General features: G+C 41.1%; 1 protein-coding gene across 2 annotated transcripts in view; it reads right to left on the bottom strand.

Moving 5' to 3' along the window:
• The window catches only part of LTBP2 (latent transforming growth factor beta binding protein 2), a 178,737-nt gene that overhangs the window by 98,718 nt on the left and 65,613 nt on the right, over positions 1-14,406 (bottom strand). For both annotated transcript variants that reach the window (XM_048485686.1, XM_048485687.1), the window contains 4 exons: positions 9,673-9,860; positions 6,606-6,776; positions 4,128-4,328; positions 1,261-1,526 (listed from right to left, as the gene is read on the bottom strand). In XM_048485686.1, the coding sequence (XP_048341643.1) occupies positions 1,261-1,526; positions 4,128-4,328; positions 6,606-6,776; positions 9,673-9,860 (826 nt within the window). The remainder of the gene's footprint in view (positions 1-1,260; positions 1,527-4,127; positions 4,329-6,605; positions 6,777-9,672; positions 9,861-14,406) is intronic.

Below are 14,406 nucleotides of genomic sequence, written 5' to 3' on the forward strand. Positions count from 1 at the left end.
ACCATTGACCAGCAGCTGTAGAGGGGGTTTCCAAGAAGGCTAGCCAAATGCCTGGAAGAAGAGGAAAGTCTTCACCATGTGCTTAAATGCATAAAAGGTAGGCATATGGTGAATCTCCAAGAGGAGACTATTCCAAAGCCTGGGGGCAATCACAAAGAAAACTGTCCCATGTGCTCCTGGCCCTCAGCAGAGGAAGGTTTATAGAATCATAGAACTGGAAGAGACCACAAGGACCATCAAGTCTGTTTAAAATCATCCAAAGAAGGAAACTCCGCCAAACTCTGAGGCAGTGTATTCCACTGTCATACAGCACTTACTGTCAGGAAGTTCTTTCTGATGTTTAGGTGAAATCTCTTTTCCTGTACCTTGAATCCATTTCTCCTTGTCATAGTCATTGGAGCAGCAGAAAACAAGCTTGCTCCCTCTTCAACATGACATACCCTCTATTATTGAAACATGGCTATTGTCACCCCTTCACCTTTACTTATCCAGACAAAACATACCCAACTCCCTAAGTCTTTCCTTGTAGGGCATGGATTCCAGACCTTTCACCACTCTGGTCACCCTTCTCTGGACCCATTCCAGTTTGTCAATATCCTTTTTGAATTTCAGTGCCCAAAACTAATCACAGTATTCCAGTTGAGATCTGACCAATGCAGATCTCTCTCTAGATACTATACTCCTATTGATGCAGTCCAGAATTGCATTGGCTTTCTTGGCTGCCGCATCACAATGCTGACTCATGTTCAGTTTATTCCACTAAGACTCTCAGATCCCTTTCACATGTACTGTTGTCAAGCTAGGTGTCACCCATCCTATATCTGTGCATTTCATTTTTAGTGCAAAAAGATGATCATAAGATATATATATAATGATAATCTGTTTGCACTAAAAATGAAATGCACACACACACACACACACACACACACACACACACACACACACACAGAGAGAGAGAGAGAGAGAGAGTTATATATATAAAATCAATTATATGACATTCTAAAAATTTTGAATACTTAAATATTTAATTTTCACTCTGATATTTCTTAAGCTTATACGTGCGAAAGTTCATACATCATACATACAGCATCCAGAGCCCATAAATGGACTATTAATTGATTCCACTTTTATCACACCTTTTTTCAAGAGTATCCTCCAATTCACTGTTACAACAGCTCTTTCTGATGGGTTAGGCTGATAAAAAATGTGATGGCCAAGATCACCTGGTGTGGTTGTTATAAACAACACAACATCTCTTACCTTTCCATGTACTGTCTCCAGATAACATTTCCCCACGAGGCCCTGGGGCCTCTGCTGCTGGTTGATCTCTGCAGCTATGTTGTTGCTGGTGGTGGTATTGTCAGTGTACTGGGGGTTCGTGGGAAGCTGAGAGATCAACACAGTTTCAACACTGTTCTCTTCAGACTGATCTGAGTCACTCTTCACTCGGGCCACTTGATGGATCTGCACTACTGCTTCTGGAGGGTGGTTAATGTGCACATTCACAAGGGACGGATGCATTGAAGCTGAAAGAAAAGTTAGAAGTTAACCAGAGAAAGCATGACTTCTCTTATTTAAGTAGGTACCTACAAACCAGCCATGGGGTTTCTAGGACAGAGAGTAATAGCGCACATACACTTCAAAGCCTTAGAAATCCACAGTAGTTACAAGGTCACACTGGTACTCTCATCAAATATCAGAAACCAAACCAGGAATCAACCATCACCTATGTCCCATAACTATACAAACCAATGAAACAGCATCTGATTTTGGATAAAGCCCAGAGAAAAAGAAGGATTTTGAGAGCTTTGAAATTTGCACGAGATGATCAAAAGCATTCATTATCTAGGCAAGTTCTATCTGGCCTACTCAGAGGCAATGATCTCAAAAGTACCAGATCATTAAAATGACAGCTCTTGGGAAGAAACTTTACCCAGGTGAAGGTAACGTGGTAATAATGAACTGGATTCAGGCCTTATTTTCTGCTGTTCAGGCACAGGAGAGGAAACAATTTCACCTCTAACTGTAGATCTCCCACATCTTGCTGTTTCTGGGGGTTTCTTGTCCTCTATGGCATGTTTGGGGGTGCAGTGGGCCGCATCAGAAGGTGGAAAATTTGCACTCTGCAAGCAGAGCTCCACTTATTTAAAGATGTTGGGGTTGGATCTATTTGTAATTAATATTCTCAAATCTTTTTTACAGTAAATCTCATAAATTTCATCTTTTATATTGACTTGATTTGAGAAACAATTAGAGCTGTTTCAGAACAGCAACAACAGCAGCAACATATTCACACAGATTCCAAAAAATGAGTAGCTTTTTGAGCTAACTTCTATGTGTATCCATCTTGAAGCAAGCATCCATCTTAAATTTCATCCCTTTAACAGTGTGGAATTTCTTTTCAATGTTCTTATCTAGAGTAGTACATTTCTCCAAAACAGCCTCCCAATTACTTTTGTATATCCACTTTCAAGGAAGCAATTTCCTGTCGCAGTTTCAAACTCTCAATATTAGTAGTTTCAATTAGGAAGGTCATAAAGTCCATGGAACATTTGCTTAGAATTGCAAACCATTTTGCCTTAAATTCAGTATTGTATGGAAACATACCAGGTGTTTTTTCTTATTCTAAATGCACCAGCACGCACCACAATTTTTATTTTTATTTTTAATACAAATTCTCATACTTTCCCCATGCACTTTATCTTTCCTCAGGTCCCTGTGTTTTAAAAAACTACAGGGTGTTCAAGTAAGGAGGCTATTTGAAGTAAGGAGTAGCTGAAAAAGTCAATTCCCTTTTGTGTCATCTTGTACTTCAGCTACAACCCCAATATATACAACACACAAACAAATAAGGGAAACAAACTTAACTCTACAAAACTAGAATTAAGTACCTAAAAGGTCAAGAAATTTTAAGGGGCCACTAAATATAAAACTGCTAATGATCAAGAACGCGCACACACACACACACACACACACACACATATATATAACAAATTAAAATCAACTATACTTGTAGAAGGTCCTGAAAAGCCTACCTTATACACACAATATCACAATTACACTACACATAAGAGTCCAATTGGACACTTATTTGACCTCTAAAAACGGAAACATTTTGACCAACTGGCCTTTCTCAATGGTCAAAAGTAATATAATAATACAGTATTTAGCTCGCCAGACTACAAATTACAATTATAACGCCTTTTTAAAGAGTGAGACCAATTATTGAGGTGTTGTTTAAATTGGCACCCAGCTCGTCCACACAAAGTCATGCCCCCTGTAGTATAATGCGCCAATTATGCCCAGTTCTGCTATGGCAAAATCTAATAATGCTTCAGTCATAGGAAATTCTTCATGTCTAGAGCAAATGAATTAGGCTAATTTATTCATGAGTAAATTAGAGAATAATATCTTGCATGTGAGCAATATATATAAAAACAATATTATCTTCTATAAACAATATCTGGATGACATCTTCATGATGTGGAAGGGTTCTGAATGCCATTTACAACAGTTCAACAAATATATTAGTACACTTCACAATACCATCAAATTTCAAAAGAATTTTAAAAAGGAAAAGATCAGATTTTTTTAGATGTAGAAGTAAAAATTCTGGGTAAACACACTCAGACACCTATAGAAACCTACAGGTGTTAACTCCTTCCTTAGAGGTAATAGGTTTCGTCCCCCTCATTTAAAAAAGAACTTATCATGCTGAGAACTGTAGTCAGGATAAGGATTTTTTTTTTCACCAAGCTCAAATAATGATGGGACAGTTTCTAGATAAAGGTTACTGTTTAAGGGTGGTTAAAATGTTTTCTTTAAGGCTAAATATACAAATAGGCCAATAGGCTCTCCCTATTAGACCGTAAAGTTTAAAAAAACAATAATAGAATGGTTATGCTTTTAATATAGGACACTGAATAATACTCTATGATCATTCATAGTCAAGAACTATTAGGCATGCATTTAGAATAGAAAACAGGTCAATGAATGACCTGCTCGTCTTCAAACGCTCTTATAAAATTCGGTAATAATGCTGACACTACATGACAAGAGGAATGAGTGTTTCAGATACAAGCAAGGTGAACCTCATACATCTGCAACCTGTGAGAAAAACAGCTTACCAAGTTGGTTGGATAGAGGAAGAGTATACATAGAATGCTTAATGGAGCTACTCGTCAGGCTATTTGAAGACCTCCCCACTTGCTTTCTTTCTGGTTTTATTGCTGGCAGGTGGCAAAACTTCCCTGTTGAGTTAGATGGGCACCAGCATTCATCCCTGCCTACACAGCGTCCCCCATTTAGACAGGGAATCTGGCAGAAATCTGTTAAGGTAAAGAAAAGACTTAAGATAAGCATACTGAGAGAAATATACAAAATCCCATTTCAGTCATTAAATATGTCTCACTGGGAAGTAACTCACACAGACTATACATTTACCCTCTCAACACAGAAAACATTCACAGAGGAACTGTGAGTCAACCAAAGCGTTTTGCTGGCTTCCCTTCTGAGAGCATATTTTCACCTGCAAGGCTTAAATTCAGCTTTAGCTTTTAAAATGTGTCAGTTGGTACATGGCGCAGAGGTAGAGCATCTGCTTTGCATGCAGAAGGTTCCAGGTTCAATGCTTGTCATATTTAGTTAAACGGGATCAGGTAGAAGTTGAAGGACCTCCACTTGAGACCATGGGGTCAGTCAGAGTAGTCATTACTGATCTTAACAGACCAGTGGTCTGATTCAGAATGAGGGATCTTCATGTGTACTTCTGCCATGAAACAGTGCTGTTACTATGGACTAGAGCAGAATTCTGCATTGCAGCCCACTAGTATTTCCCTTGGTATCCACCAAGCCTTTCAGAAAGTGGGCAGAGCCATTGTAAAAAAGGGCTTGTTGTTGGCCACCCTCATTCAAATGAAAGACTGAAACAGGCACTGAAAGATCAGAAGCACTGGTAAGCACTGGGGTATAAGAACATAAGAAGAGTTCTGCTGGATCAGACCCACGGTCTCTCTTATCCAATATCCTGTCTCACACAGTGGTCAACCAGTTCCTCCACAGGTCCAAAAACAGGGCATAGAAGCCAAGGCCTTCCCCTAATGTTGCCTCCTGGATCTGGGATTTAGAGGATGACTGCCTATCAATGTGGAGGTTCTCTTTAGTCACCAAGGCAATTAGCCATTGATAGACCTATCCTCCAAAATTCTATTTAATCCCCCTTTAAAGCAATATAAGACTGTGGGCACCACTGCATCTCCTGGCAGTGAATCCCTTATTTTAATGACACAAAGTATAAAGTAGCATTTCCTTTTGTCCAATCTGAATGTACTCCCCATCAGCTTCATTGGATGCCCTGGACCTTTAGTATTTTTGGAGAGGGAGGAAAAGTTCTCTTTGCCAATTGTCTCCATCCTATGCACAATGTCAAAAACCTCAATCATGCCCCCCTTAATCATTTCCTCTCTAAACAAAAAATTTCCAGGCTCTTCAGCCTTTCTTTATAGAGAAGGTGCTCCAACCTCCTAATCATCTTGGTTGCCTTCTTCTGTACTTTTTCCAGCTTTGCAATGTCATTTTTGAGAAACAATGACCAGAACAGTACACCGTATTCCAGATAAAGTTGTATCATAGATCTAGACAGGGGCATTATAATACTGGCCATTTTATTTTGTGGCTTGTGCTTCCAACCCTTCTTTTTATTCCCCTTTCTCCCCACCCACCCATCCTCAGGCTTTCCTTGATTTTTATTCCCCTGCTTTGATTCTTTTGCAAAGTGAGGAGGGAGATATTGTGGTTGGCTCTTCCCCCCAAGGCAGCCATTTTTGGTTTGCTCTCACCTCCTAGGTCAACCACTTTAGGGTGTTGCTCAACATTCCCTCTCAAATTTCCAAAGGGCTTGCAGGCTCCAAAAGTTTGGGGACTCCTAGGCTAGAAGAATATCAGAGGAAAGGAATGTCCAGTGTGATCTAGGTGGGTTTTCTCCAAATTTACTCCAAATTTACCAAGTTAAAGTCAATCAACACATTGCATGTAGAAAGATCCTAAAAAATCAGTTACAGAAAAATGATATTTGGTTTGTCTGTTCTGGGAGCCTGCTCAATACCATTCCACATGAACTAGACAGGGTCAAACTGCAGAGCAGTGGATTCATAGCTGACCTGTCCAATTCACTGAAATTTCCTATGAAATTTCAGCAGTAGTGTGATCAGCTGCTTTATACATTGGGAACAGCATAAAAGTTTTAGCCAACTATCATGGTTTGCACACAAATAAAAAAGGAGAATGGGATGAAATTAGGTGTTGGGAGTCTGACCCCAAAATGAATGCCAACAAAAGCATCACATTGGCTTTGACAAAAGAAATGCTGCATAGCCTGTCTGTGATTCTGTCACAGACCTCCACAACAAGGACTGATATTTGACCCTTTGTCCCAGAGAGGTCAAGACTAGTCTGAGACAAGACTTTATTTTTCAGGCAGATGAAAGAATCATAATCCTCCAGCTCTGAATTCTACTTTTATAGGCAATTGCTAGTCTGGCAAACAAAAGAAACAGAGAAACTTAAATAAACCTTGTGAAATGGGTCAGACATCTTGGAAGACTCACAGATACGGAAGCCAGATTTGGGATCATGGTCATGCCCACCCTGGCTGTACAGGGTGGTGGTGTCCCCTTTCTCACAGCTGTTGTAGCAGCGGCCATTTTGACAGGTCTGTTTACAGATTGTGGGGGTGAAGACAATCTTTATTTTTCGGATTTTTTCTGTCAGATTGGCACCTGCAGAGAAAAAGAACGAGAGCTGATGACCCACAAGGCATTTGCTGTGTGATGGGGGCAAATGTCTTTTGCAGCAAGATTTCTTGTATGGATATATTTCCTCAAACCCTGCTTTCATTTTCTAGTCTCCCAGCAGCAAGCGAGACCATTTCTGGCACAAATTTAATTTTGCTTTGCCACCAGAGCGAGGAGATTTTCCAGCGAGCCCCAGACCTCTTCCATTTGCCCATGGCCAGCCTGCCTAGCTGCACCCTTCCCACTCCTTGCTCTGCCACCCATGCTTTTCCCCTTGCCCCATTGTTTCTGGATCCTCCTGCTTCGCTAATGCTCATTTTGATGTAGTTCCCCAAATTTCCCCAGATTCTCCTTTTAAATCCACCCCCTTCAGCATGGATTTAAAGGGAGAATCTGAGGTCCCCAGTTTAAACATTGAAAGTGATGCTGTTTCAGGGTGGGAGAGAATCCACCCCAAAACAACATCACTTTCAGTGTTGTTTTAACTGGGGGGCCCAGATTCTCCCTTTAAGGTGGATTTAAAAGGAGAATCTGGGCTCCCTAGTTTAAACACCATTGAAAATGATGCTGTTTGGGGGTGGATTCCAGCATTACAACGGCCGCCCATTGGGGGGGACGCAAAACTCAGATTTTGCACCGGGATCCATTTTCCCTAGCTATGCCTCTGCCCGGAGGGGAGGGCAGAAGGGGCTGCCAGCTGGGAGCCCAGCCGGTGGGGGGGGGCACGGGAGTCTGCCGTCCCTGGCCTCAGAGAGCTGCTTTTATAAGCACTGAGACTGGGGGGGCTTGGGAAGGCATGGCCACAACCCCAGGGGGGTGGGGGCATGGCCATGTCCCTGAACCCCCCCCCCCATTAAAAATCTATACATCACTGGAGTACATCCAGAGTCTACCACCTCATTCTGCTGCTTTAATGCTCCTCCATAAAAATAGAATTCTTGCAAGTAGAAAATTATCACAAGAGGAAACTGGTATATTAGAACATTTTCCCTTGCTACACTAGACACTTTTGCTTTTTTTAATTACCTGAGATTTTTTAAATGTAAACCATTAAAACCTATGAATCACCATCTGAAGCCTAAAGTGGGATATAATCCACTGTTACCTCAGCACTGTGCTATATGCAGACTGTGTCTAGCCAGTCTTGGAAGCAGTGCTAGGAAAGGTGTGTAACTCTTCCTTCTGATGCCATTTCCCTGATCTAAATGATTACTCCAGACTGGCTTTATTCCCCTTCATTGAGCAAACAGGTTCAGGGGATGCAATTTAGAGCATGGAATTAGTGTGGAAGAAGAGGGCTAAACAACCCCCTTCTCCAGCTCAACTTCCTTGATCCAATTATCAACACCATGCAGCTGGTTTGGAGTAAAACTAGGAAAAAAGAATAAGATCCTGATCACAAATCTTCCAGATCACATCTGGTGTGGCCACATATTTTCAACTGGCAAATCTCTGAATTTTTTTGAATAACTTGCCGCATACCTAGACTTTTAAAAAACTTTATGAAAACACTCGTAACGTTACCTGTTCATCACATATAAGAAACTTATAAACTAATGTACTGTGAAGGGCAGGGGAAGGGGTGGACAGCCGTTTTTGTGGGGTTTGTTAGTTAACGAACAGAATTCTTGAGCAACTGAAATTAAAAAGTGGGGAGGGGGGAAGAAAACATGGAACAAAACATTATGGGAATAGTTCTGCATAAAAGACAATATTTTTTTCTGCCCTTTTAACTACAGCCCCAGTCCTTTCTTTTAAGGAAGGGAAGAGAGGGAGAACATTATCCTGAGGCTTGGATATAACAATAATCCGCAATAACAATGCTTCCCTTTTCATAGCTCAAAACAGTGTATGGCTGTGTTCCAGTCTTTTCCCTTCTTCCTCCAGCTGAGAAAAGAGAGCAAAGTCCAAGTCAGGCCAATTAGAGATGGAAACGAATAATGGAGAGAACAATTATGAGGGTGGAGGTGATGGAAGAAAAGAGGTCGACCTAGCATGGACTGAAGAAGTGAAGTTTTCTTTAGTGCAACTAGGAAGGGAGGAAGTCTCTTGATGTGCGCAGGGTAGATGGGCAGCCCTTTGGATCAGGGCTAATAACTGAAATCTCTTTTCTCACATCTTGGCAGAAGCCTAAATGTGATGAAAAGCATGTGAATAGTGCCTTCCCTGCATTCTGAGTGCCTGCAGCCTAACTTTATACACCTAGGCTCATTCCGCACATGCAAAATAATGCACTTTCAAACTGCTTTCAGTGCTCTTTGAAGCTGTGCGGAATAGCAAAATTCACTCGCAAACAGTTGTGAAAGTGGTTTGAAAATGCATTATTTTGAGTGTGCAGAAGGGGCCCTAGAATTAGATACAAAACCCCCATGGAAGACGGCATGACAATCAGATAGCCTTGAGATCCTAAAAACCATCTGAAGAAACTGATCACCACTTTGCAGGCCATTAAAATTCTAATGTCTTCAGCTAGTAGAAATAGAAATGGAAGGAAGATATATCTCATTTTTGGGACAGTAAAGCTTAACAATATTAAACAGGAAGATACTAGGGCAGGAGCTTCATTGGCCTGGAACAGCTGGCTAAATCCTGTTTCAATATCTTTTGTCCCACACATCTGTGAAGGCCCACAGGAATTTAGTCTTTTAATACAGAAAAAAACCTTGATGTTTTCCTTCCCCCTCCCTTTCAGACTTTTATGTCCATGCTTTGATTACATTTTACAATTTCTTAACACATTACAGAGATTTCTGGCACATTTCAAAGGATACGGAATCACAAAACAGCAATAATCTAACGCAAGAATTTTTCTAACAACCTTACAAAATGGCACTCAAAAGTCTTCCATTTGCCAAAGAATAAAATATTCCGTGGACCTTACCCCAGAGAGATGGAGAAGGCTCTTGATAGGCTGTGCGAGGCCCAACACTGTTGTGATCAAAGCCATTCCCACTGGGTAGCGCATTGGATGTCAGCTGACCATTACTAACAGCTGGATAGCGTCTGACTGTGCGAGAGGGCCCTGTGTGCTGCTGAGAGGGAACAAGGGAGCCACTTCTGCTCTGAGTTCTGTAAAAAGAAAATCCAAGTTAACACTGGTATACTAAGGTTGCACTGACAGCTCTTTCTCGAAATCCACCTACATTTGAAGGCGACAGCAAGACCCTCTCCAGTGGCTCAGATGGAACAAATGAAGATTTCTTTCTTTAATATATCTATATACCAGAGTCTCCAAAAGCTTCCCTGTGACACCTTTCAAAACAAAACATACAATGCAATGACCCTTTCCACACAACACAAATAAAACACTTTGAAAGAAAAATGCATATACCGTATATTTAGCAAAACTTGCTGTAAACAGGCACTATTCTTGAACCGTTCTCCTCAATTACAGCATAAAGACCTTTCAAACTTGTCCATTTCAAATCTGCTCTCATTTTGGGGGGCATCTATTAGTGACTTTGCTCGATTTTTCCCAATTCCATTGCAGACTAACTTTTCACTACTGCTTGCTAAAAATACACTCAGCAACCTCTAAATACTAGTATGAAGCTAGCAACCTTGCATAAGAATGTACAAAGCTTATAGGGCAGTCAAGGTACATTTTTGATGGGTCATTAGAGCTGTTTATAAGCAGAACAGATCTCATCTTGGTATGCTACCATGCAGCCCACTCCAAAAAGTTTCACCATGAGCGCAGCTTTATCTGGGATAACAAAAAACGCTTCCAGTCATGCAAACAATCTTAATTGCTCTGGAGAATAAGAATTATTGCTATAATGGCTGTGAAAGATGCTAATATATTCACATGCAAGGTCTCGTTTTTGTACTAAGTCTCTTATCTTCTTTCAAACATGAACAATCCCTTGAAAACCTTCTTGTTCTCTGCAAGGATAGCCGCACATTTGCATCCCTGCCTTTGGCATTGACAAGACTGAAGTCAAGCAAGCAGCCTTGCCAAGGAAATAAACAGACTATACAACCCATAAAAGTCATGAATGAAAGAAACTTTACAGGGAATGAACACCCATTAGTGAATTTGCAACTTTTCTGTGTAATTTTATTTATGGCACCTGGCATTTGCAGCAGCCAAGCAACAGGAAGATTCAGACACTCCCAGCTCCTAAGGCCAAACTCTTGAGTGTCCTTCAACACATGCTGGTTGTTTCCACAACAGGCGTTTGCACAGCGGAGTTTGTTTTAACACAGCGGGTTCTAAATCTTGCCTAGCTATTTCAACCTTATTCCATGGTGTTCATTCCTACTTTCCATTTCAGGAATCAGTGCCAGGCCTTCCAGACAGTTTTGTTTGTAAGCATACTGATCCATGTTCTGTTTTTTAGAATTCCGTATGAGTTAGGAGTTGCTACTGGCATCTCCAAATGAACTAAACACAATTTAAAAAAGGACCTCAGTTACAAATTATGATTCTTATAAAATGTGCTTGTTTAATAATCGTGCAAATCACATAAAGATGCATACGAACAGAAATAGCATGCGCAAGAATCCACATTCAAAACACATCTTATCTTACAATACATAATTGGCTAAGGGTTCGAACGTCCGATGATGAACCCTTAGCCAACTGCTGTGCAGGATGCATCATTTAAAAATTAGTTCTCCCCATGTTGGGTTGTAAAATGGGAGAGCATTTAGTGGTAGGAACCAGCAATGGGAAAAAATGGGTTGTTGGGGTTTTTTTTGCTTTTTTTACAAACCACTTTTCTCTACCTTAAGGAGCCTCAAAGCAGCTTAGAATAACATTTTCTTCCTCTTCCCACAACAGGCACCTTGTGAGGTAGGTGGAACTGAGAAAACTATGATTCGCCCAAGGTCATCCAACAGGATTCATGTGGAGGAGTGGAGAATCACACCTGGTTCTCTACTTTTGAAATGCTCTTAACCACTACACCACACTGGCTCTCATCCTGTTGTAAGGATAAAATGGAGGAGGGAAGAACACTTCTGAGGAGAAAAGTGAGGTATAAGTATAAATACATGAATTTGCTCATGTTCTATTATTATTGGAGACACTTCAGTCATCAGATATGAGTATTCCAGTTAGCTTTTTTCATTAGTTTTTCATTCAGAATTGCCTAGCCTTTGTTCTACCCACTCTTTTTCCATTCACTTCTACTCAGCATTGCCTCATATCTCATTCATAGTAACATTCCTGTGGGAACTGCAGTAATTTCTTTTAAAAGATTAAAAATCATACTAGTAAAGTAATTTTAAGGCAATAAAAATGATGGAGTGCAAAAGACTTTGCCTGGCTGGGAGGTTTCAAAGGGAACAGAGGATCCTTTGGAGTACCCCAGTCTCAGATGATTTGGGGCAGGGGTCCCCAAATTTGTTGAACTCTGGGCTCTTTGGGAATTCTGAAAAATTGGATGACTCCACACATAGCTGTTATAGGAGTGGAGCAAATGTGGGGAGCTTCCAAGCCCAGCACCTTCCTAAGATCAAGGCTGCTTTTCAAATGGGCTTTTCCTGCAGATTCAAGGGTAATGTCTCCTGGGTTCTTGTTAAGCCTCAAGAGGACAAAAAAAATGCTGGATCCATGGTTTCCTTTGGATGAAAGATGCTCTTTCATTTCAATTTCCATTGTAAGGGGAAACTTTGTTCACTGAAGGGCCACAAATGACCCAGAGCAGATGCAAACCCAAAGTTAGAGCAATAGAAGAGTTTGTGTCTATGAGCAAGCTGAGAATGCAAAACTGTGATGTGCCTACCTATACAACCACCAAATCTCCCTCCTCACCAACCCATTCCATTTAAGATCCTTTAAATTTTATCCTTTAACTTCATGAGGTAGGTGGGCTTCATTATGATGGGCAATATGGTGCCTCAGCCACCATGTTAGGAATTATCGGTAGAAGACTTTAAGCATAAAAGCTAAAGATGTCTTGCTTCATGTTCAATTTATACTTGCACTTCATTCTACATTCTAATTAACAAGTGCCAGGCTTTGGGGGCTTAATTTATCCTGTCTTTTTAATTACTATTAATTTTAGTAGTGCATAATAATTTTTATTGTGGAGTTCTTCTATTTGTTTAAAATGAGGCTGTCCTACTTTGGTCACATAATGAGAAGACAAGCGTTCCTAGAAAAGACAATAATGCTAGGAAAGATTGAAGGCAGCAGAAAACATGAGTCGGATTGACTCTATAAAGGAAGTCACAGTCCTCAGTTTGCAAGACTTGAGCTGTTAACTATAGGACATTTGAAGGACACTCTCATTTTCCCCAAGACTAATATATCCTGAGATAAGGAAGTGAACCATCCTGGTTTGGGCATGAATTCCGCAAGGCTTCTGTGCCAAAATCAAGCCTGCCCCACAAGATTTGTCTTATCCCGTGGCTTAAAAAAAAAACCAATAAAATTGGCAGGTTTTGAAAAAGCCTGCACCTCTCCCACTCCCATGCAAACACCGCTGGAGACAGGCCGATTTATTTTTCCAGCGTCACCGCCTGTTCTCCCCACCCCTTAGCTGCAGCCAATCAGAACATAGGAAAAATGGAATCTACGTAAACTATGCAAACGTACACAAATGACGTAAACGTTCTGGTGGGAAATGAAAATAAACCGGGGGCTCATGCATAATTCACTGGAGTTCTTCCTCTTGGCCTGAACACACTGATGGGCAGCCATGGAAAGGGAGAAACTGAGATAAAAACACCCTGGGATACATGATCCCGGGTCTATTCCAGGATATTTTGTCTGTGTGGAAGACGCCACTGATTCATGGGCTTTTTCTGCACAGCACAAATAAAATGTCTTGAGGATGTAAAAAGCAGCATTTTGGAGAACACTGCACAGCTTTTTCTCCAGGACATTTTACTTCAGTTCAACCCGCTGTATTCTGAAAATGCTAAACTTGCCATCTTTTCCCCAAAAATGGCTTCAAGACAGTGGTGGGATCCAAAAATTGTAATAACAGGGTCCGATAGTGGTGGGATTCAAACAGTGGTGCCGCCGCACACACGCACCTCCAGTCCCTATTGGGCAGGGAGGTTGCTTTAGTAACCCCTTCTCGGCACTCAGAAAAAATTAGTAACCACTTCTAGAGAAGTGGTGAGAACTGGTTGGATCCCACCTCTGCTTCAAAACATTTCCTGCTTGATGTATGGCGCTCAGGAAACATCTTATTTCTCCCGCCCAGTTTCAAAACTCTCACTTTTGTTTTCTCCGCCATTTGTGCCTGCCATTTTCTGCAGTGATCTTCCATGCTGCCTGTCACTTGCTGAAGGTTTCCCACAGCCATTTCCTCTGCTTGCATTGCAGCCACCCGGCATTTCAGTGTTAAAGTACATGAGCCTGGCGATTCCACGAACATGTTTTTCCCCATTTTTTTGTTTGCAATGTGTCTTTGACACTACGAAGATATGAGAACTGATTCTCTCACACCGTGTCTTTGTAGCTTCCAATACAACTCATTGAAAATGAAAAAATGGTGAAAAACCGACACATTCATGGAATCACCAGGCAAACTAAGTTTATTCATGTACTTTAAATGCTGAAATGGAGAGCAGTGCGATGCAAGCTGACAAAATGTCCATGGCGGGAGGAACGGAAGATCTCTGAAGTGCAAGAAAATGGTGGGGAAAAGAACTG

Source organism: Sphaerodactylus townsendi, linkage group LG02 (assembly GCF_021028975.2).
Source record: "Sphaerodactylus townsendi isolate TG3544 linkage group LG02, MPM_Stown_v2.3, whole genome shotgun sequence".
Taxonomy (NCBI): domain Eukaryota; kingdom Metazoa; phylum Chordata; class Lepidosauria; order Squamata; family Sphaerodactylidae; genus Sphaerodactylus; species Sphaerodactylus townsendi.